General features: G+C 35.4%; 1 protein-coding gene across 1 annotated transcript in view; it reads right to left on the bottom strand.

Annotated features, from left to right (window-relative positions):
- The window catches only part of LOC133571017 (contactin-4-like), a 443,628-nt gene that overhangs the window by 372,880 nt on the left and 44,899 nt on the right, over positions 1-25,849 (bottom strand). The window contains exon 2 of the mRNA XM_061923981.2: positions 7,010-7,132. Coding sequence (XP_061779965.1) covers positions 7,010-7,064 — 55 coding nt within the window. The 5' untranslated portion in view covers positions 7,065-7,132. The remainder of the gene's footprint in view (positions 1-7,009; positions 7,133-25,849) is intronic.

Below are 25,849 nucleotides of genomic sequence, written 5' to 3'. Positions count from 1 at the left end.
TCGAAGAGCGCAGGGGAGACACTTCTCCAGGGCCGATGTATGCTCGGGGCAACACCCTTCACCTTGGGTCTCCACAGCGGACGACTTTAGGGCGAATGATGAGTCCAGCGATTAGTTGCAAATCTTGCTTTATTGATTGCTTGCACACAGACAATCCAACACAAAACAAACTAGTCCCTCCCCGCACTAACGCTACCGCTCCCTCTCTTCTCTCGCCCACACACTCACTGACGTCACTCACCTCACATGCTGTCACCTATTAAAGGGCCACACACACACACATACGCTACTCTCATAACACACAGTACAGTTAGTAGAACAACTGTGTTTTCATTACTGTGTATTTGATAGGTGCCATTGCCCCGGAATTGTATTGCATTGTACTTTCAAGTACAACAATGAGTAGATGAGTGTTATGTGTGTGTAAATGTGTAAATAAATGAACACTGAAATTCAAGTATTTCTTTTATTTATATATATAATAAAATAAATAAATACATATATAGCTCGAATTCACTGAAAGTCAAGTATTTCATATATATATATATATATATATATATATATATATATATATATATATATATATATATATATATGAAATACTCGAGTTGGTGAATTCTAGCTGTAAATATACTCCTCCCCTCTTAACCACGCCCCCAACCCCGCCCCGCCCCCCACCTCCCGAAATCGGAGGTCTCAAGGTTGGCAAGTATGTGTAACGTGAAGTAGTAAAGTTCAACTTTCAATAATGACAGTAAAAAGTTAAAATTCTTTAATTCCTCTAATGTTTAAAGCTTGCATTCCTCGTTTATATTTGGTAAATTCCAAAAAAAAAAAGATTTATCTTGGTCTCTCCAGCTCCGATTGCCAAGCTTTTGGGCTCCGCACTGCACAACACTCCTCCTCCCAGTAGTCAATTCTTAGCTATCTGCCTAATCCTTATGGGGGTTGTAGCAACCGCAGTAAAGTGGGTTTTGTTACGAAGCGATAAGTTGGATGAATGCAACAATAATCCTCTCGTACAATGTCAAGATGTCAAAAGTACTTAAACATTCTTATCTGGATACTCGAACCACAGTATTACGGGACACTAAATAGAAATACCTTCAAACCAAATATTCATTTCAAGTAAATTCTAAGGCGGACAAGTCTATTTTAGTCAATTGAAACTCTTTCAAGGCTAAAGCTGATGATGGCAGGTCTCAGCAGGCTTGCTTGCCTTCACTGTGAGGTTTAAAAATATAGCGCTGCGGATGGGTACTCATTGACCCTGTTTTTACACCACACATATTCTAGACTAACCACTAAAAATATGTAGTTATATCTACAGCCAAAACTTAACTTCAGATTATTCAACTATTAAACCAGCAAGTTTGGTGTATCATCTACAAAACCCCAAAACCAGTGAAGTTGGCACGTTGTGTAAATGGTAAATAAAAATAGAATACAATGATTTGCAAATCCTTTTCAACTTATATTCAATTGAATAGAATGCAAAGACAAGATACTTAACGTTCAAACTGGAATACTTTGTTATTTTTTGCAAATATTAGCTCATTTGGAAATCGATGCCTGCAACATGTTTCAAAAAAGCTGGCACAAGTGGCAAAAAAGACTGAGAAAGTTGAGGAATGCTCATCAAACACTTATTTGGAACATCCCACAGGTGAACGGGCTAATTGGGAACTGGTGGGTGCCATGATTGGGTATAAAAGCAGCTTCAGTGAAATTCTCAGTAATTCACAAACAAGGATGGGGCGAGGGTCACCACTTTGTGAACAAATGCGTGAGCAAATTGTCCAACGGTTTAAGAACAACATTTCTCAACAAGCTATTGCAAGGAATTTAGGAATTTCACCATCTACGGTCCGTAATATCAAAAGGTTCAGAGAATCTGGAGAAATCCCTGCACGAAAACCAACATTGAATGCCCGTGACCTTCAATCCCTCAGGCGGTACTGCATCAAAAACCGATATCAGTGTGTAAAGGATATCACCACATGGGCTCAGGAACACTTCAGAAAACCGCTGTCAGTAACTACAGTTTGTCGCTACATCTGTAAGTGAAAGTTAAAACTCTACTATGCAAAGCGAAAGCCATTTATCAACAACACCCTGAAACGCCGCCTGCTTCGCTGGGTCCGAGCTCATCTAAGATGGACTGATGCAAAGTGGAAAAGTGTCCTGTGGTCTGACGAGTCCACATTTCAAATTGTTTTTGGAAACTGTGGACGTCGTGTCCTCCGGACCAAAGAGGAAAAGAACCATCCGGATTGTTATAGGCGCAAAGTTGAAAAGCCAGCATCTGTGATGGTATGGGGGTGTATTAGTGCCCAAGGCATGGGTAACTTACACATCTGTGAAGGCACCATTAATGCTGAAAGGTACATACAGGTTTTGGAGCAACATATGTTGCCATCCAAGCAACGTTATCATTGACGCCCCTGCTTATTTCAGCAAGACAATGCCAAGCCACGTGTTACAACAGTGTGGCTTCATAGTAAAAGAGTGCGGGTACTAGACTGGCCTGCCTGTAGTCCAGACCTGTCTCCCATTGAAAATGTGTGGCGCAATCATACTTGCCAACCCTCCCGGATTTTCCGGGAGACTCCCGAAATTCAGCGCCTCTCCCGAAAACCTCCCGGGACAAATTTTCTCCCGAAAATCTCCTGAAATTCAGGCGGACTCAGGTCCTCCACAATATAAAAAAGCGTACCTGCCCAATCACGTTATAACTATAGAATGATGGACGGCGAGTTCTTGATTTCTTATGTGGGTTTATTGTTAGGCAGTTTCATTAACGTCCTCCCAGCGCGGCAACAACACACAACAACAGCAGTCACTTTTTTGTATACCGTAAAGCAGTTCGTCTGCCGTAAACAGCAATGTTGTGACACTCTTAAACAGGACAATACTGCCATCTAGTGCATTTGATGAAAGCACTTTTGTGCGTGCCACACAGCAATGCATCATCAGAGAGGGTGTTCAGCATGGTTCGAAAAATAGTGACAGAGAATAGAACAAGGATGGACAATTCAACCCTTAACTCAACAATGAGTAGATGAATGTTATGTGTGTGTATATGTGTAAATAAATGAACACTGAAATTAAAATATTTTTTATATATATATATATATATATATATATATATATATATATATATATATATATATATATATATATATATATATATAGCTAGAATTCACTGAACGTCAAGTATTTCTTATATATATATATATATATATATATATATATATATATATATATATATACTTGGTGAATTCTAGCTGTAAATATACTCCTCCCCTTTTAGCCACGCCCCCGACCACGCCTCCGTCCCACCCCGACCACGCCCAACCCCACCCCCTACCCTCACCTCCTGAAATCGGAGGTCTCAAGGTTGGCAAGTATGGGCGCAATAAAATACCATAACAAAGACCCCGGACTGTTGAACAACTTAAGCTGTACATCGAGCAAGAATGGGAAAGAATTCCACCGGAAAAGCTTCAAAAATTGGTCTCCTCAGTTCCTAAACGTTTACTGAGTGTTGTTAAAAGGAAAGGCCATGTAACACAGTGGTAAAAATGCCCCTGTGTTAACTTTTTTGCAATGTGTTGCTGCCATTAAATTCAAAGTTATTGATTTTTTGCAAAAAAAATCCAAATTTCTCAGTTCCAACATTAAATATCTTGTCTTTGCAGTCTATTCAATTGAATATAAGTTGAAAAGGATTTGCAAATCATTGTATTCTGGTTTTATTTACGAATTACACAACATGCCAACTTCACTGGTTTTGGGTTTTGTATATTTTGTATATACCTGGCCAATATCTTCAGAGTCACGCTCCCATTAGGTGAATGAACAACAGCATTGAGAATGTTCACCGCGGTAAAGTCATACCACACGTGCCATGTTTTCAAAAGTGTGAGGTAAGGTACAGCAAGTTGTTCCCCATCCACCTGTTGATTAAAAATGATCAGCGAGTCTACCGATGCACTTGAGCGACCGTTTGTTATCTGTAAAAGACACACATCGAAGTTCTCCTTCATATTGTGACCAATGCCACAGCGTGTCTGGCACTTCAGTAAAAGAAAGCTTTTAACGGCAAGCGCACAATAAAAGCCTAACAAGATTGACAGCACACTGCCATGTTTTATGTTTATATCAATTTGAAGCTTTAATACCTTTTGGCGCTTGTCTTTCAATGAATATTTGCAGTCGTGTGCAGTTAACTGCACTGCATCGTACAAAATGATGCAGTTTATGTTTCTGGGCTTGACTTTGGTAAACACATTCCCAAGAAGTAGGATTCTTATTAATAAATCACATAATTTCATAGTTAGAGAATCTTGTAAATGTGTTTTAACTAGTGATGTCCGATAATGGCTTTTTGCCGATATCCGATATTGTCCAACTCTTTAATTACCGATACCGATATCAACCGATATATACAGTGGTGGAATTAACCCATTATTATGCCTAATTTGGACAAGCAGGTATGGTGAAGATAAGGTACTTTTAAAAAAAAAATTATTAAATAAAATAAGATAAATAAATTAAAAACATTTTCTTGAATAAAAAAGAAAGTAAAACAATATAAAAACAGTTACATTGAAACTAGTAATGAATGAAAAGTAGTAAAATTAACTGTTAAAAGTTAGTACTATTAGTGGACCAGCAGCACCCACAATCATGTGTGCTTACGGACTGTATCCCTTGCAGACTGTATTGATATATATTGATATATAATGTAGGAACCAGAATACTAATAACAGAAAGAAACAACCCTTTTGTGTGAATGAGTGTGAATGAAGGTTTTTTGGGTTGGTGCACTAATTGTAAGTGTATCTTGTGTTTTTTATGTTGATTTACCGTATTTTTCGGAGTATAAGTCGCACCTGCCAAAAATGCATAATGATAAAGGAAAAAAACATACATAAGTCGCACTGGAGCCCGGCCAAACTATGAAAAAAACTGCGACTTATAGTCCGAAAAATACGGTAATTTAAAAAAAATAAAAATAAAAAACAATAAAAAAAAACGATACCGATAATTTTCGATATTACATTTTTAACGCATTTATCGGCTGATACCCGGTATTATCGGACATCTCTAGTAACTACAGTTCATCGCTCCATCCGTAAGTGCAAGTTAAAACTGTACCATGCAAAGCAAAACCCATTTATCAACAACACCCAAAAATGCTGCTGGCTTCGTTGGGCCCGAGCTCATACTACTACTATGATTACATCAACATTTTTTAATATCACAAAAATCTTTTTTTTTTTTTTTTTTTTCATTCATATTATGTTTATAAACTCAGGAAATACGTCCCTGGACACATGAGAACTTTGACTATGACCAATGTATGATCCTGTAACGACTTGGTATCGGATTGATACCAACATTTATGGTATCAACCAAAACTAATGTAACGCATCTAAACAACAGAAGAATAAGTGATTATTACATTTTAACAGAAGTGTAGATAGAACATGTTAAAAGAGAAAGAAAGCAGATATTAACAATAAATGAACAAGTAGATTAATAATTAATTTTCTACCGCTTGTCCTTAATATAGGCCGATATTATCGGACATCTCTAGTTTTAACATGTCGTATTTTTTGGACCATAAGTCGCTACTTTTTCCTACGCTTTGAACCCTGCAGGCCTATAAAACGTTGCAGCTAATTTATGGATTTATCCTCGCTAATGGCCATACTACTTGGTATTCAACAAACTTTTTTCATAAAACACAGACAGAGACACTGAAATAGTGTAGTATTGTTTGTGCTATGTTGTCATCTTTTGGATGATTTGAAAATGGACTTCCTGTTTCGTGCCTTGAACCGGAAGTATATCCCGTTGTGTCTACTCTTCTTCCATCTGCTTTAAAGAATTCTTTATTCATCACTCCAAGCAACGTTGGTAAGTTTTGCAATACAACTAAAACAATTCATTCTCACTAAACCGTCCCATGCGTGATGTCTGTTGGAGTTCTTTCATGCATATTTGTAAACGCTATGGTAATGTAATCAAGCTAGAAAAGATGCTAACACGTTTACAAGTGTCTGTGTTAGTGTTTTTAACTTACAATGGCATTCTTTTTGGATTGTTTCAGTTTCGTAAATTTGCCAAAACTTCACCTTGGAGTTGTTGAGTCCGTTTAGCTGATTGGAGAAATACCGGTGTAATCTCTAGCTTGGAAAGTATGGTAATTAGAGCGCAACAAACATGAAAACAATACACATAATGTCACTTGTACGCTTGTTTCACTAAATATAGAAGTCTTGAGTATGTTCCACTGTCGATTATAGTACTCACTGGTAGTCCAGAGGATCCCCTGACCATTTTATTATTTTTATTTTTTATGATTTTTTTTTAAAAAGGACCTTATCTTCACCATACCTGGTTGTCCAAATTAGGCATAATAATGTGTTAATTCCACGACTGTATATACATATATCGGTATCGGTAATTAAGAGTTGGACGATATCGGAATATCGGATATCGGCAAAAAGCCATTATCGGACGTCCCTAATTTTAAGTGTGCCTTATAGTCCGAAACATACGTTACTCACAATAAACAAAGCAACATAATTTTTAAATCAAAGCTTTATTCTAATAAAATTAATTTTTTAATAGTTCTAGCCCTGCGTAACAAGAAATAAATCAAAGTGTCAAGGACAGTGCTTATTATATTAATTCAATTAAAAATAGAAAATCCTCAAAATACACTTATGCCATGCAGTACTTGCGTAGCGATAATGCCAGCCAATGACGTTAGAATAATGTCTAAATGAAGGACATCCGATGGTGTGTTTGTCGGAGAAGCAGCTCGCAGCAGAACATGTATTCAACTGTGATAATGTGTGTGATCATCTGATTTCGGGTAGTGCCTTCCAAAATTATAGCTTTGAGCCTGTTACCTGGCCTCCAGGCACATGAAAAATGACTCTAAACGCACAAAGGCGGCTACAACAGACAAACAACAAACAAGATGCTTTACCTGCAAGGCTCCACACAAGTGACTGCAGCCCCAGCACTTTCCATAGCAACATCATCTTCAGTTTTAAAGGGTCAAGGTCGGCTCACATCCAGTCAGAAATTCACCCTCTTCCGCGACGCTGTTCTGTCGACAAAAGACACAATTGCATGGTGTTAGGATTTTTGATGATTAAAAATATGAAAATGAGAAATCACTGCACACAAAGCAATTGTTTCAAACAATTCATATCAACAATGTAGTCTTCAATGTGGGTCAATCATGACACACTGTTCTAAAAAAATGGCACCACGAAACGGAAAAAAATACAAGAAAGCTTACCGTATTTTTCGGACTATAAGTTGCAGTTTTTTTCATAGTGCGACTTATATATATTTTTTTCCTTTTTATTATGCATTTTTGGCAGGTGCGACTTATACTCCGGTGCGACTTATACTCCGAAAAATACGCGATGTTATTCATTTTACTTGTGAAATACATCGGCTGTGTCGCAATTTGGACACTTCCATACTTCCACTTAGCAATTATGAGTCCATTAGTGCGTTCCAATTGGAGCGACTTGAGTAGCTGTAATTCAAAGTTTAAATGTAACGGGGAGAGCTGGAGTCAATCCAAGCTGACTCCTAAACCAGACCTAGACAAATTAAAGGGGAACATTATCACCAGACCTATGTAAGCGTCAATATATACCTTGATGTTGCAGAAAAAAGACCATATATTTTTTTTAAACGATTTCCGAACTCTAAATGGGTGAATTTTGGCGAATTAAACGCCTTTCTATTATTCGCTCTCGGAGCGATGACGCATCGGGAAGCAATCCACCATTTTCTCAAACACCGAGTCGTATCAGCTCTGTTATTTTCCGTTTTTCCGACTGTTTTCCGTACCTTGGAGACATCATGCCTCGTCGGTGTGTTGTCGGAGGGTGTAACAACACGAACAGGGACGGATTCAAGTTGCACCAGTGGCCCAAAGATGCGAAAGTGGCAAGAAAATGGACGAATGTTGTTCAAAATACGAGGGTGTGGGGAATGCCGACGAAAATGGTCAGTCGTTTGTTCGGCACACTTTACCGACGAAAGCTATGCTACGACAGAGATGGCAAGAATGTGTGGATATCCTGCGACACTCAAAGCGGATGCATTTCCAACGATAAAGTCAAAGAAATCTGCCGCCAGACCCCCATTGAATCTGCCGGAGTGTGTGAGCTATTCAGGGACAAAGGACCTCGGTAGCACGGCAAGCAATGGCGGCAGTTTGTTCCCGCAGACGAGCGAGCTAAGCCCCCTGGATGTCTTGGCTCACACCGTCCCTTATGCCACCGAAGATGATCAAGAGAAGAATATCGACCCTAGCTTCCCTGGCCTGCTGACATCAACTCCAAAACTGGACAGATCAGCTTTCAGGAAAAGAGAGCGGATGAGGGTATGTCTACAGAATATATTAATTGATGAAAACTGTATTCATTACTCGCGGTTTTACGTAAATTATTATACATAAACTGTGTTTACCAATAATTTAGCTTAAAAACATTACAACACTTAAAAACAAACACATACCAATCGTTGGTTAGAAGGCGATTGCCGAATTCGTCCTCGCTTTCTCCCGTGTCGCTGGCTGTCGTGTCGTTTTCGTCGGTTTCGCTTGCATACGGTTCAAACCGATATGGCTCAATAGCGACAGTTTCTTCTTCAATTTCGCTTAAGCCGCTGAAATCCGAGTCTGAATCCGAGCTAATGTCGCTATACCTTGCTGTCCATCCGCCATGTTTGTTTGTATTGGCTTCACTGTGTGACGTCACAGGAAAATGGACGGGTGTATATAACGATGGTTAAAATCAGGCACTTTGAAGCTTTTTTTAGGGATATTGCGTGATGGGTAAAATTTGGAAAAAAACTTCGAAAAATAAAATAAGCCACTGGGAACTGATTTTTAATGGTTTTAACCCTTCTGAAATTGTGATAATGTTCCCCTTTAAGGCCCAGAGGGTTAACCTTTTCAATCTGGCCCGCCGGACATTCCCAATTCGATCTTTAAGATGGAAAATGTAGCTGCTGTTACGATGTGCAGTGATGTGTTCAAATGACCGTAAGTCTTGAACTATACAAAGTATTTCAATGGTTGGAATTAGGGATGTCCGATAATATCGGACTGCCGATATTATCGGCCGATAAATGCTTTAAAATGTAATATATCGGAAATGATCGGTATGGGTTTCAAAAAGTACAATTTATGACTTTTTAAAACGCCACTGTGTACACGGACGTAGGGAGAAGTACAGAGCACCAATAAACCTTAAAGGCACTGCCTTTGCGTGCCGGCCCAATCACATAATATCTACGGCTTTTCACACACACAAGTGAATGCAAGGCATTCTTGGTCAACAGCCATACAGGTCACACTGAGGGTGGCCGTACAAACAACTTTAACACTGTTACAAATATGCGCCACACTGTGAACCCACACCGAACGAGAATGACAAACACATTTCGGGAGAACATCCGCACCGTAACACAACATAAACACAACAGAACAAATACCCAGAACCCCTTGCAGCACTAAGTCTTCCGGGACGCTACAATATACACCCCCCGCTACCTCCTACCCAGAACCTCCTCATGCTCTCTCAGGGAGAGCATGTCCCAAATTCCAAACTGCTGTTTTGAGGCATGTTAATAAAAAAAAAAATGCACTTTGTGACTTCAATAATAAATATGGCAGTGCCATGTTGGCATTTTTTTCCCCCATAACTTGAGTTGATTTATTTTGGAAAACCTTGTTACATTGTTTAATGCATCCAGCGGGGCATCACAACAAAATTAGGCATAATAATGTGTTAATTCCACGACTGTATGTATCGGTATCGGTTGATATCGGAATCGGTAATTAAGAGTTGGAAAATATCGGATATCGGCAAAAAAAAGCCATTATCGGACATCTCTAGTTGGAATCTGTGCTTTTGCATGATATACTAGTTACTATGGTAATCTAATTAGTTGCTATGGTAATCTAAGTCACAGCAGCTCAGACGAGGCCCCAAGCAGTGTGGGTGGGGAGCGTTTCCACATAGAGTTTCCAGAGCGACCAGCGTGAAATGACGCGGAAGGAGATTATTACAACAAAGTTCTAAAAATTAGTGATATATCAGATTGTATGTGTTTTGTTTTTTTTACCCTTCGTGTTCATATTTCGCTGTGTTTGTTGCATTTTTGTTGATTGTAAAATATGTCGCTCGACGTTCATATGTTGTCAATATTCAGTGTTTTATCGTTCATAGTTAATATTGTAAATCCAACATGCTTTATTTGCATGTACATACTAGGTGTCTCATTCAGTAAAAAAAAAAAGTAAAATTACATTCCGTTTTTTAAGGCGGTCTGTCATAACGTTTTTAGCATTCAACCAGACATTATTGTGAGGTTTTGTATTAATGTTCCTAAAAATAGATATACCGGCCCCCAGACAGATTTTTTTTCTCTAAATTTGGCCCCCCGAGTCAAAATATTTGCCCAAACCTGCTCTAAACCGTGATTGATAAACTCACAGACTGACTAGCGCTAGCTCGTTAGCTAGCTTAAATGCTAACATAAACGCAAGACGCATTAACGTCTTTCCCTATGAAGAAAAACATACTCCAATATATATAAACGTATATAAACACATTGCCGTCTGAGAAACTGAGCTTTTCAATTGCGTCTACAACAGGAAGCGAACTTGCCGATTGAACACTCAATTTGCCTTTATCAATAACATTTTACGAAATAAAATGCAAGAAGATAAACATGTTGAAACAATAAAATCCAAATATGCTACTCAAAAAGCCAGAAAAATATTTAATGTTCCTATTGTTATAAAATACAACTTAGTTAAGATATTTTTTGTGTGTATAAGTACTTTTTGAGCACAATCAACAATACCACGCTATAATAACGATAAGCGTGATAATTTTGCGCACAATACCCTTGATATGAAATTAACCTAACAAGCATGCATGTTAGGTTAATTGGAGTCTCTAAATTGCTGTGAATGTGCGTGTAAAATATGATTTGTTCTATATGTGCCTTGTAGGGATGTAACGGTATGAAAATTTCATATCAAGGGTATTGTGCGCAAAATTATCACGCTTATCGTTATTATAGCGTGGTATTGTCGATTGTGCTCAAAAAGTACTTACAGGTAAAAGCCAGTAAATTAGAATATTTTGAAAAACTTGATTTATTTCAGTAATTGCATTCAAAAGGTGTAACTTGTACATTATATTTATTCATTGCACACAGACTGATGAATTCAAATGTTTATTTCATTTAATTTTGATGATTTGAAGTGGCAACAAATGAAAATCCAAAATTCCGTGTGTCACAAAATTAGAATATTACTTAAGGCTAATACAAAAAAGGGATTTTTAGAAATGTTGGCCAACTGAAAAGTATGAAAATGAAAAATATGAGCATGTACAATACTCAATACTTGGTTGGAGCTCCTTTTGCCTCAATTACTGCGTTAATGCGGCGTGGCATGGAGTCGATGAGTTTCTGGCACTGCTCAGGTGTTATGAGAGCCCAGGTTGCTCTGATAGTGGCCTTCAACTCTTCTGCGTTTTTGGGTCTGGCATTCTGCATCTTCCTTTTCACAATACCCCACAGATTTTCTATGGGGCTAAGGTCAGGGGAGTTGGCGGGCCAATTTAGAACAGAAATACCATGGTCCGTAAACCAGGCACGGGTAGATTTTGCGCTGTGTGCAGGCGCCAAGTCCTGTTGGAACTTGAAATCTCCATCTCCATAGAGCAGGTCAGCAGCAGGAAGCATGAAGTGCTCTAAAACTTGCTGGTAGACGGCTGCGTTGACCCTGGATCTCAGGAAACAGAGTGGACCGACACCAGCAGATGACATGGCACCCCAAACCATCACCCAACCATGCAAATTTTGCATTTCCTTTGGAAATCGAGGTCCCAGAGTCTGGAGGAAGACAGGAGAGGCACAGGATCCACGTTGCCTGAAGTCTAGTGTAAAGTTTCCACCATCAGTGATGGTTTGGGGTGCCATGTCATCTGCTGGTGTCGGTCCACTCTGTTTCCTGAGATCCAGGGTCAACGCAGCCGTCTACCAGCAAGTTTTAGAGCACTTCATGCTTCCTGCTGCTGACCTGCTCTATGGAGATGGAGATTTCAAGTTCCAACAGGACTTGGCGCCTGCACACAGCGCAAAATCTACCCGTGCCTGGTTTACGGACCATGGTATTTATATATATATATATATATATATATATATATATATATATATATATATATATATATATATATACATATATATACATATATATATATATATATATATATATATATATATATATATATATATATATATATATATATATATATATATATATATATATATATATATATTGTTGATTGTGAAGGAGACTCGGTTGGGTCAAAATTCAAACTCAGAAGGTTGGCTATATAAATGTAATTTTTTTTTTTTTTTCTTTATAATTTGATTAGTTTGAATACACTAGTTAATGTCCCTTCTGTTCAAAAAGATACACAATAAAAACAATAAAGTTAAAAGAAAGTAACATTGCCAAAAATACAATTTGAAGTTTTGATAATGACATTTTAACTTTTTATTCGATTCGTATGGAGGATCAAGTGGGACAAAATAAAAAATAAATAAAAAAAAGTACAGCATTATATAATTAATTAAATGTGCCATCCGTTAATTATAAATGGAATAAAATAAAATAAAAATTATCATTAAATATTTCATTGATTTATTTAATGTTGAAGTACATTTAATTGTTTAATCAATTCATTATTTCATCATTTAAATAGCTATGTTCCAATTGTATTAATTTATGTCATTATTCAATTATTTTTAAAATGATTGACCGCAACCCCAAAAGGGACAAGCGGTAGAAAAAAATTGAAGGATGGATGACTCACCCTTCAAAGTCAAACTAGATCTAGTGCAATGATTACTTTGGTTTGATGCCTGGAACTTCGGAATATTGATGTGCGATACCACTGACTGTCTTTCCGATCCGATACGAAGTAAAATTCAGGCCGCTGTCTGCGATACCGATCCGATGCATTTTCCAAACATATATGTTTTTTTTAATTGATTTTATTTAACCTTTGTTTAAGTCCCATTGAGATTAAAAGGCATTATAACATACATCCATAAACGTGGACGCATGTGAAAAAGTGCAATATATTTATCTGTACAATAATCTATTTATTTATTTATATATATTTATATATATTTATTTATTTTATATATATATTTATATATTATTTATTTATTTATATATGCACCTTATTGCTTTTTTATCCTGCACTACCATGAGCTTATGTAACGAAATTTCGTTCTTATCTGTGCTGTAAAGTTCAAATTTGAATGACAATAATAAGGAAGTCTAAGTCCAAGTCTAGTCTATGTTTTCAAGGGAGTCCTGGCCAACAGGCAGCAAAAGATAGAGTAACATAAAAATACATGTCATACACAAAGAAAAAAAGGTTACAATTTAAAAACGTCATCTCAAGTGCTCTCAATCTGGACTCAAAAGCGTTTAATGAAATAAAGTCAGTTAACATCCAGTCTTTTTGCAACATGTTAAGGAGCAGAGTGAACAAAAGCTCCTTTTCCCAGTCCTGTTCAGGCAAATGGAAGAGTGAGCAAGAAATAATCATTTAAACGCAAACAATAAGAGTCAACACTCCTCCGTGTGATTAAGTGACAAATGCAGGAAGGGCAGTGGACCAAGCATGGCCTTAATGTGTCTGGTAAAATGTATAAAGTAGCGTATTTCAAATGTTGCTGCGCTCGGGGAGTCATCTTCAAAAGATACAACATCACAGGAAGAAACAAAGGACGGCGTTACTCTGCACTGAATGCGTTATTTTATTTCTATTCAACTCTCTATGTGTGGTGTCTCCAAATAGCCTTCAAGAAAAGGATACATAAACTTGCATTTTTTTTTATACTGAGTGACTCATTTTAATTGATAATTATTTTCTTGAACACACAAAGTTTGCAATGGCTGCTTTATTGCAGTTGCTATGTATAATGGAATCACACATAGATTATTTTAAATATTTAGGAAACTTTAATAAATATAGGCTTTTTTGCCTATTTGAGATTCGTGTAGTGGCATTTACTGTATATATATATATATATATATATATATATATATATATATATATATATATATATATATATATATAAAAGTTTGGACACACCTTCTCATTCAATGTGTTTTCTTTATTTTCATGACTATTTACATTGTAGATTGTCACTGAAGGCATCAAAACTATGAAGTAACTATTTTATATTCTAGTTTCTTCAAAATAGCCACCCTTTGCTCTGATTACTGCTTTGCACACTCTATGAAGTGAAAACAATGTAAGGTGACTACCTTTTGAAGCTCATCCAGAGAATGCCTAGAGTGTGCAAAGCATTAATCAGAGCAAAGGGTGGCTATTTTGAAGAAACTAGAATATAAAACATGCTTTCAGTTATTTCACCTTTTTTTGTTAAGTACATAACTCCACATGTGTTCATTCATAGTTTTGATGCCTTCAGGGACAATCTACTATGTAAATAGTCATGAAAATAAAGAAGACACATTGAATGAGAAGGTGTGTCCAAACTTTTGGCCTGTACTGTGTATGTATATATATATATATATATATATATATATATATATATATATAGTTAGTCAGAAAATACTTCTTTTTTTTTCATGTTTTATATATATATATATATATATATATATATATATATATATATATATATATAGATAGATAGATAGATAGATAGATAGATAGATAGATAGATAGATGGATAGATAGTTACATACATACATATATATACACACATATATATAGTTAGTCAGAAAAAACTTCTTTTTTTCATGTTTTTTATATATATATATATATATATATATATATATATATATATATATATATATATATATATAGATGGATAGATAGTTACATACATACATATATACACACACATATATATATATATATACATAAAAATATACATATATATACACATACATACATACATATGTATACATATATATACACATACATACATATATATATACACATACATATACATACGTACATATATATATATACATACATATATACATATATATATATATATATATGTATATATATATATATATATATATATATATATATATATATATATATATATATATATATATGTATGTATATATATATATGTATATATATATATATATATATGTATGTATATATATACATACATATAGATATATATTGCCATCAATTACTTTTCATTTAGACAAGATGTCAGTGATTTAGTTATGTTACACTGTGTTCCTGTTAATCATACACATTATCTCAAATAACTTAAGGATCAAAAGTATCAATATTGTGATTTGAGGATCGATATCAGAGCACAAAGATTTGGTATCGGCAGTGTCGATATTTCAGTATCGATCCGCAAATAAATACTTCGGTAGTCTTTCAAAACATAGCAGCTACAGAGGATAGGATATAGTCTAACTTTTTCCAGAGTTGGGTGGTCTGTCAACAAAGATTTGCATCAGGCTGCGACACATAGTCATTGTGATAGTAGTCTAATATAGCTAATATAGACACTTACATCATGTGTTGCCTTCATTTTAACACGTATATAAAACGTTACATTTTCTGCGGCTCCAGACAGATTTAATTTTTGGTATTTTTGGTCCAATATGGCTCTTTCAACATTTTGGGTTGCCGACCCCTGATCTAACCTAATCCTAGATTATGGCAGGCTATATGTAATATGTAAAATTGTAAATTGTTCTTTGAGTGCAACAAAAAACCCTGACGTGTTTGCCTTTTAATTTGTATTTTAATCTTCTAAAATTGTTCTTGCAATGTAATACGAACCATATGTATAACGTACAGTACGATTTTTTGCTAAAATGAAGCCAAAAAAAAAAAATATATATATATATAGATAGATAAATATATACATATATAAATCTTTTTCTTTTTTTAATTCATTATTATTATTATTTTTTTTAATTTTAGCATTCTGAAGCCAAAAAAATATATATATATACTTTTATTTTGTAAAGCATCAAAATATATTTTGGGACCGGTACTGGTACCAATATATAATTATCGGGACAACCCTACATAATTGTATTCATTATTTTATCCCGTAAAATAATTGTATTACATTAACTTAGTAATTGTGAATCCGTGTAAAATGTGTTCTGTTCAACCACTAATGGAAACATAAGCTAGTCAATGGTGTTCTTGTGATAGTGTTAACTGTAAGGGAGGTGGGAACAGCCCCTTTAATAACACCTTCATGAATTTAATTCAAATTATAATTTGTTAATGACACATTTTAGTTATCATTTAAAGAAGTTGTGGAGGGAGGTGTGGCAGGAGCAAAGGTCACCGCCTCTGTCCATGGTGCTGAGGATAGAGCACCATCGGAAGGGGGCGGGGCAGTGCTGACGGCGAGACACAGCTGGCAGGTGATTAGATTTCACAGGTGGTACATATTAATCTAATCATCTGTTGTCTTTAACAGTAAGCGGCCGGGAGCAGGAGAAGAGAGAGGATACGGACGTGGCTGAAAAGTCGCGTCTTGCTGGAGAGAAAACTTTTGTTAAAACATATTATTATAAAAAACTTGTTAAAACCTGCACGCTTGGCACATGTGCCGTGTCCACAGATGTATTTATTTAAGTGTGTCCTATTCAACCATCGTAGACCAGATGAGAGACTGGAACAAAAATAGTACATGAACAAAATCCAGTCTACCTCCCCATAAATATTGTAAGTCAAAACACTCCCAAGGTATTGGTATTCCACTCAGAGATTGTTTGTGGCATTCACTTCCATCATCCGCTGTACTTTTCTCGTTTATAAATACGTACAAGCACTTCAAATGTCCTCAGATTAAAAACACAAAGGAGCCAGGATAAGAAAAAAAAAAAAACCCGGAAAACTGAATAATATTACGAAAAAAACAGTCCTTGGCCAAACATAGAAATAGGAATTTTTTAACGTTTGCAGAATTCCTTGGGGAGGCAAGGGTGTATTGGAAGATATGTTAATTAAAAGTTGTTCTTCATCAAATAAATACAACGAGTCACTGCAGAAGAACGCAAATACATCAAGTGCGACCCGAACAGAACTACTAGAAAACACATACCAAATGTACCAGAAGTGATTTGAGTGACATGAATCATTTATCATGTATACCGCGCCTTCAAGCCCAGACTTTCGTCTCCACCTCCAGAAACGGGGCCTTTAATCTTCATACATCATTAAGAGGCTTGTCAGACTCTGTCTTGGGTACATCAATGGTGCGGGGCTGCGACTTCCTCCTAGAGAGCATTTTTGCGCATATTAAAGTGTGTCTGATAAAAGCAGCGAGCTCTGGGCTTCGTGTAATAATGGCTTTTGAGTCAGTGAACAAATCCCTTTTAACATTCTGAACCAATGTTAATTTTAAACATTAGGTTTCTGCAAAACCTTTAGTAAGATGTTGATCAGATGGGACCAAATGATAAAATAGAACTTTGTTTCAGACAGGGATTGTTGATGGAAGAAAAACAATAACTCAGGTATGTAATAAATATTTAATTCATATACATACTGTACATACATACATACATACATACATATTATACATCATTATTCATATGTGAATAATATAAATACAGTCTATTATACAGCATTATTCACATGTGAACAATATAAATAGTTTATTATCTAGCATTATTCACATGTGAATAATATAAATACTGTCTATTATCCAGCATTATTCACATGTGAATAATATAAATACTGTCTATTATACAACATTATTCACATGTGAATAATATAAATACAGTCTATTACACAGCATTGTTCACATGTGAATAATATAAATACAGTCTATTATACAGCATTATTCACATATGACATATATAAATACAGTCTATTACACAGCATTATTCACATGTGAATAATATAAATGCAGTCTATTATACAGCATTATTCATATGTGAATAATATAAATACAGTCTATTATCCAGCATTATTCACATGTGAATAATATAAATACAGTCTATTATACATAATTATTCACCTGTGAATAATATAAATACAGTCTATTACACAGCATTATTCACATGTGAATAATAAAAATGCAGTCTATTATACAGCTATATTCACATGTGAATAATATAAATACAGTCTATTATCCAGCATTATTCACATGTGAATAATATAAATACAGTCTATTATACAGCATTATTCACATGTGAATAATATAAATACAGTCTATTATACAGCATTATTCACATGTGAATAATATAAATACAGTCTATTATACAGCATTATTCACATGTGAATAATATAAATAGTCTATTATACAGCATTATTCACATGTGAATAATATAAATACTCTCTATTATACAGCATTATTCACATGTGAATAATGTAAATACAGTCTATTACACAGCATTATTCGTATGTGAATAATATAAATACAGTCTATTATACAGCATTATTCACATGTGAATAATATAAATAAAGTCTATTATACAGCATTATTCACATGTGAATATTATAAATACAGTCTATTATACAGCATTATTCACATGTAAATAATATAAATAGTCTATTATACAGCAATATTCACATGTGAATAATACAAATACAGTCTATTATACAACATTATTCACATGTGAATACTATAAATAAAGTCTATTACACAACATTATTCACATGTGAATAATATAAATAAAGTCTATTACACAGCATTATTCACATGTGAATAATATAAATACAGTCTGTTATACAGCATTATTCACATGTGAACAATATAAATACAGTCTATTATCTAGCATTATTCACATGTGAATAATATAAATACTGTCTATTATCCAGCATTATTCACATGTGGATTATATAAATACTCTCTATTATACAGCAATATTCACATGTGAACAATATAAAGACAGTCTATTACACAGCATTATTCGTATGTGAATAATATAAATACAGTCTATTATACAGCATTATTCACATGTGAATAATATAAATAAAGTCTATTATACAGCATTATTCACATGTGAATATTATAAATACAGTCTATTATACAGCATTATTCACATGTAAATAATATAAATAGTCTATTATACAGCAATATTCACACGTGAATAATACAAATACAGTCTATTACACAACATTATTCACATGTGAATAATATAAATAAAGTCTATTACACAGCATTATTCACATGTGAATAATATAAATACAGTCTATTACACAGCATTATTCACATGTGAATAATATAAATACAGTCTGTTATACAGCATTATTCACATGTGAACAATATAAATACAGTCTATTATCTAGCATTATTCACATGTGAATAATATAAATACTGTCTATTATCCAGCATTATTCACATGTGGATTATATAAATACTTTCTATTATACAGCAATATTCACATGTGAATAATATAAAGACAGTCTATTACACAGCATTATTTGTATGTGAATAATATAAATACAGTCTATTATACAGCATTATTCACATGTGAATAATATAAATAAAGTCTATTATACAGCATTATTCACATGTGAATATTATAAATACAGTCTATTATACAGCATTATTCACATGTAAATAATATAAATAGTCTATTATACAGCAATATTCACACGTGAATAATACAAATACAGTCTATTACACAACATTATTCACATGTGAATAATATACATACTGTCTATTATACAGCATTATTCACATGTGAATAATATAAATACAGTCTATTACACAACATTATTCACATGTGAATAATATAAATACAGTCTATTACACAACATTATTCACATGTGAATAATATAAATAAAGTCTATTACACAGCATTATTCACATGTGAATATTATAAATACAGTCTATTATACAGCATTATTCATATGTGAATAATATAAATACTGTCTATTATACAACATTATTCACATGTGAATAATATAAATAAAGTCTATTACACAGCATTATTCACATGTGAATATTATAAATACAGTCTATTATACAGCATTATTCATATGTGAATAATATAAATACAGTCTATTATACAGCATTATTCACATGCGAATAATATAAATACAGTCTGTTATACATCATTATTCACATGTGAATAATATAAATACAGTCTATTAGCCAGCATTATTCACATGTGAATAATATAAATACAGTCTGTTATACAGCATTATTCACATGTGAATAATATAAATAAAGTCTATTATACAGCATTATTCACATGTGAAAAATATAAATACAGTCTATTATACATCATTATTCACATGTGAGTATTATAAATACAGTCTATTATACAGCATTATTCACATGTGAATAATATAAATACAGTCTATTATACATCATTATTCACATGTGAGTATTATAAATACAGTCTATTATACAGCATTATTCACATGTGAATAATATAAATACAGTCTATTATCCAGCATTATTCACATGTGAATATTATAAATACAGTCTATTATACAGCATTATTCACATGTGAATAATATAAATACAGTCTATTATACAGCATTATTCACATGTGAATAATATAAATACTGTCTATTATCCAGCATTATTCACATGTGAATAATATAAATAGTCTATTATACAGCAATATTAACATGTGAATAATATAAATACAGTCTATTATACAACATTATTCACATGTGAATAATATAGATAAAGTCTACTATACATTCAAGTACAGTCAAAAATGTCAAATGATACTATGACCCCTTTAATGCGCCTTAAAATCTGATGCACTCTATGGTCGGATAAATATGGTACATGCACAATATTGTATATCAAGGGCCAACTCAATGTAGAAAGACCAAAGTCGTGAGAGAACCTCAGCAGCAAATGTGCACCGTTAACTCTGCTTAAGTCGGTAAAAAAGCCGGTTAGTCAGACATGTATAAATGACAGAAAATGTCACATTCCTTAAACACGATGACTTTTGAAAGGCCGCTACAACGCAGGCGACCCCTGCTATTTGTCTTTTGGTGACTTTCTTTCAGTTCAGTGGAAGCAAAAATGTGTTCTTTGCACAAACCAGAACCCGAGCCCGACTTCTCCAGAGGCCAGGCTGGTACTGACATTTCCTCAGGCACTTACTCAGACACCAGCTATCTCATAGTCTGTCACAACCCATCAGTGGGAAGCTACTCGCAGTTCACCTTGCCAAGAGCTGGCGCATAACTCAAGAAACACGCCGCATTGAGAAGAAACGGCGGCAACATGCACGTGCTAGCTCGAGATCGCCCCCCTCACTTGTGTGGCAAGTCCGAGTACTACAAGAGGAGCTCCAATACAGTGTCTATACTCTAAGAATATCATTGTCACACTTACAGTACATAAAAACAAAATCAAACAGGCTGTTTCTAGTGTACCCACGATATGGCCTTCTATTAATATCTCAATATGTTTAGGCCATGTCACGATACACGATATATATCTCGATATTTTTGCCTTAGCCTTGAATGAACACTTGATGCATTTAATCACAGCAGTATGATGATTCTATGTGTCTACATCAAAACATTCTTCTTCATACTGCATTAATGTTGTGGTCTATGGCGGCGCAAATTACTGTGCGGATCGCTTTCCCAGGATGCAAAACAACTAGACTGGACTTGGCTTGAAGGTAAATACATTATTTTAGGGGGAGATACAACTTGGCTAATGAAAACAAAAGACTAGCACAAAGGTAAAAACTATGAACATGAAATATTATTATTTGGGGCGGTTTAGCTCGGTTGGTAGAGCGGCCGTGCCAGCAACTTGAGGGTTGCAGGTTCAATCCCCGCTTCCGCCATCCTAGTCACTGCTGTTGTGTCCTTGGGCAAGACACTTTACCCACCTGCTCCCAGTGCCACCCACACTGGTTTAAATGTAACTTAGATATTGGGTTTCACTATGTAAAGCGCTTTGAGTCACTAGAGAAAAGCGCTATATAAATATAATTCACTTCACTTCACATTTGCAAAAAAAAAAAAATGTTTATCAGTTTGACCATCAAATATGTTGTCTTTGTAGCATATTCAACTGAATATGGGTTGAAAATGATTTGCAAATCATTGTATTCCGTTTATATTTACATCTAACACAATTTCCCAACTCATATGGAAACAGGGTTTGTACATTAAAATTAGGATTTTATCGATACCGGTATTTATCAGTACTCTTATCGGTACTACATGTAATGTGTGGAAATAGAGATGTAAAAACAATGCATTTTAATGAGCTTTTACGTAGGCATGATGTACTGTGACATCTCAGGACAGGAAGTCTTTTATCAACACCTGTTTTTTTTAAGTCTTCAACAAGCCAACAATGTGAGCAGTGCATTGTGAAATGCAATTATGTCATCTTCTTGTAAAGTGCACACCGATCCATCACTGTGTTTCTATGCATTACAATTACCCTCAGCTGGAAATATTACTTATATATGGCATTCATGTGCAGAGCACATACCTTTTACATGATATCCTATCAAATATATCGAGAAAAAAAAACAATACAATCAATGTGCACAATGTTATGTGGGTGTGTGTTTTGTAACAACAGGAATAATTATTTGTGTTTATGTTATAAAATGTATTTGAGTGACGGACCAGCAGCTATATTGAGTGTTGACAGCTACAGATGTATGTGCGTGTTACATAATGAAAACGACTCAGTGTGCGAGTGTAAGGCTCCATCGTCCAGTTTGTAGTCAAGAGACAGAACTAACTGAAACACATTTAAGCCAGATGTGTTTAATGGAGTGACGTCAGACGGCAACCAGAGACCTGCCAGTCACAGCGGATGCTATTTTGCTTCAATGCAACGTTATGGATTTATTATATTACCCGTATTTTTCACTTTTTGGAGTGGATTAATATTGTTCTGTGGAATAATGAATCTTAGGGGTGTAACGGTACACAAAAATTTCGGTTCGGTACGTACCTCGGTTTAGAGGTCACGGTCCGGTTCATTTTCGGTACAGTAAGAAAACAACAAAATATACATTTTTGGGTTATTTATTTACCAAGTTTGCAAAATCTTCCACCAAAAATATTTTTCTTAGTGGAATATTTGATGTGAAGTAATGGGAACCTTGGATAAGTCAATAATTCATAATAACATTGATTTAGATTCAATATTATGTTTTGAGCAATGACAGTTTGAAAGAAAAAAAAAAACAGCTTTGTTTTGTTAGTCAACATTGCAACTTTTTCTAAATTACATTTAACCTTTAAGCTTTTTTATTTCACTTTTCTTATGTTTGTGTTTATTTTAATAGTATTTTTAGAATGTGCCGTGGGCCTTTAAATGGCACACTTTTGACACCCCCTGCTATAGATAATAAAAAATTAAATCTGATAAATCTATGGATAAAAAGCAGAGCCTGGCGACGCATGAGGGGTACATTATACACCCCTGCTACCAACAACCCCCCCCCCCCCCCCCCCCCCTTTGTGCGTCGGTTGAGGTGGGCGGGGTTTGGTAGCGGGGTGTATAATGTACCCCGGAAGAATTAGGGCTGCATGGGATTCTGGGTATTTGTCCTGTTGTGTTTATGTTGTGTGACAGTGCAGATGTTCTCCCGAAATGTGTTTGTCATTCTTGTTTGGTGTGGGTTCACAGTGTGGCGCATTATTAGTAAGAGTGTTAACGTTTTTTTTATACCGCCACCGTCAGTGTAACCTGTGTGGTTGTTGACCAAGTATGCCTTGCTGTCACTTACGTGAGCAAGCCGAAGCCCCATACAACATGTGGCTGATCAGGCACGCTGGTTGTAGTGGGTGCTATATGCTGTAGCATCACGGCACGCATGACGCTGACAAGCGCCATTTATACAAAACCCGCGTGCCGCACCAGCATTCTAATTCCTTATTAAGGTGTGGGCAGCGTGTCTGAGACCCCTGGTTTATACATAGCACAAAGCAAAATAAAAACTTTGTATGCAGTGTTATTTCATTTTAAATTTCAAAATGGCTCCCACTGTTTTCTATAATTTGTGAAACTGGTCAAAATGGCTCTTTGACTGGTAAAGGTTGCCGACCCCTGTTCTAATCTAATCCTTGATTATGGCAGAATATGGAAAATTGTAAATGGTTCTTTCAGAAAAACAATGTTCTTAATTACCTTTAATTTATACTTTAACCTCTAAAATTCTTCTTTGAAATAGTAAATTGTTTATTGTATTGCAAGATTTTCTATTAAAATAAAGCCACAATTTACACTTTTTCGTAGTTACCTTTATTTGGAAAAGTAACGAAAAGTCTCGAAAAGTATTGATATACATTTTGGTACCGGTACCAAATTATTGGTATCGGGACAATGGGGTGGTGAGAATAGGAAAAACACAATGTTTTTAATGCCCTTTAATTTATAATTTTAACCTTCTAAAGTTCTTCTTTGAGTGAAATAGGAATTTATTTATTGTATTGCAAGATTTTCTATTAAAGGCCTACTGAAATGCGATTTTCTTATTTAAACGGGGATAGCAGGTCCATTCTATGTGTCATACTTGATCATTTCGCGATATTGCCATATTTTTGCTGAAAGGATTTAGTAGAGAACATCGACGATAAAGTTCGCAACTTTTGGTCGCTGATAAAAAAGCCTTGCCTGTACCGGAAGTAGCAGACGAGTAGCGTGACGTCACAGGTTGTGGAGCTCCTCACATCTGCACATTGTTTACAATCATGGCCATCAGCAGCGAGAGCGATTCGGACTGAGAAAGCGACGATTTCCCCATTAATTTGAGCGAGGATGAAAGATTCGTGGATGAGGAAAGTGAGAGTGAAGGACTAGAGGGCAGTGGGAGCGATTCAGATAGGGAAGATGCTGTGAGAGGCGGGTGGGACCTGATATTCAGCTGGGAATGACTAAAACAGTAAATAAACACAAGACATATATATACTCTATTAGCCACAACACAACCAGGCTTATATTTAATATGCCACAAATTAATCCCGCATAACAAACACCTCCCCCCTCCCGTCCATATAACCCGCCAATACAACTCAAACACCTGCACAACACACTCAATCCCACAGCCCAAAGTACCGTTCACCTCCCCAAAGTTCATACAGCACATATATTTCCCCAAAGTCCCTAAAGTTACATACGTTACATGCACATAGCGGCACGCAAGCGATCAAATGTTTGGAAGCCGCAGCTGCATGCGTACTCACGGTACCGTGTATGCGTATCCAACTCAAAGTCCTCCTGGTAAGAGTCTCTGTTATCCCAGTTCTCCACAAGCCAATGGTAAAGCTTGACTGTCATCTTTCGGGAATGTAAACAATGAAACACCGGCTGTGTTATCCGGCACACCAGTCAGGGGGTGCATTCTACGGCGGGGGTGCGTTATCCGGCACAACACCTGCCGCAATACACCGCTTCCCACCTACAGCTTTCTTCTTTGCTGTCTCCATTGTTCATTGAACAAATTGCAAAAGATTCACCAACACAGATGTCCAGAATACTGTGGAATTTTGCGATGAAAACAGACGACTTAATAGCTGGCCACCATGCTGTCCCAAAATGTCCTCTACAATCCATAACGTCACGCGCATGCGTCATCATACCGAGACGTTTTCAGCAGGATATTTCGGGCAAAATTTAAAATTGCACATTAGTAAACTAACCCGGCCGTATTGGCATGTGTTGCAATGTTAAGATTTCATCATTGATATATAAACTATCAGACTGCGTGGTCGGTAGTAGTGGGTTTCAGTAGGCTTTTAAAATAAAGCCAAAA

Source organism: Nerophis lumbriciformis, linkage group LG28 (genome assembly GCF_033978685.3).
Source record: "Nerophis lumbriciformis linkage group LG28, RoL_Nlum_v2.1, whole genome shotgun sequence".
Lineage (NCBI taxonomy): Eukaryota > Metazoa > Chordata > Actinopteri > Syngnathiformes > Syngnathidae > Nerophis > Nerophis lumbriciformis.
The sequence above is the reverse complement of the archived record's forward strand: the minus strand, read 5'-3'. Positions and strand labels throughout refer to the sequence as shown.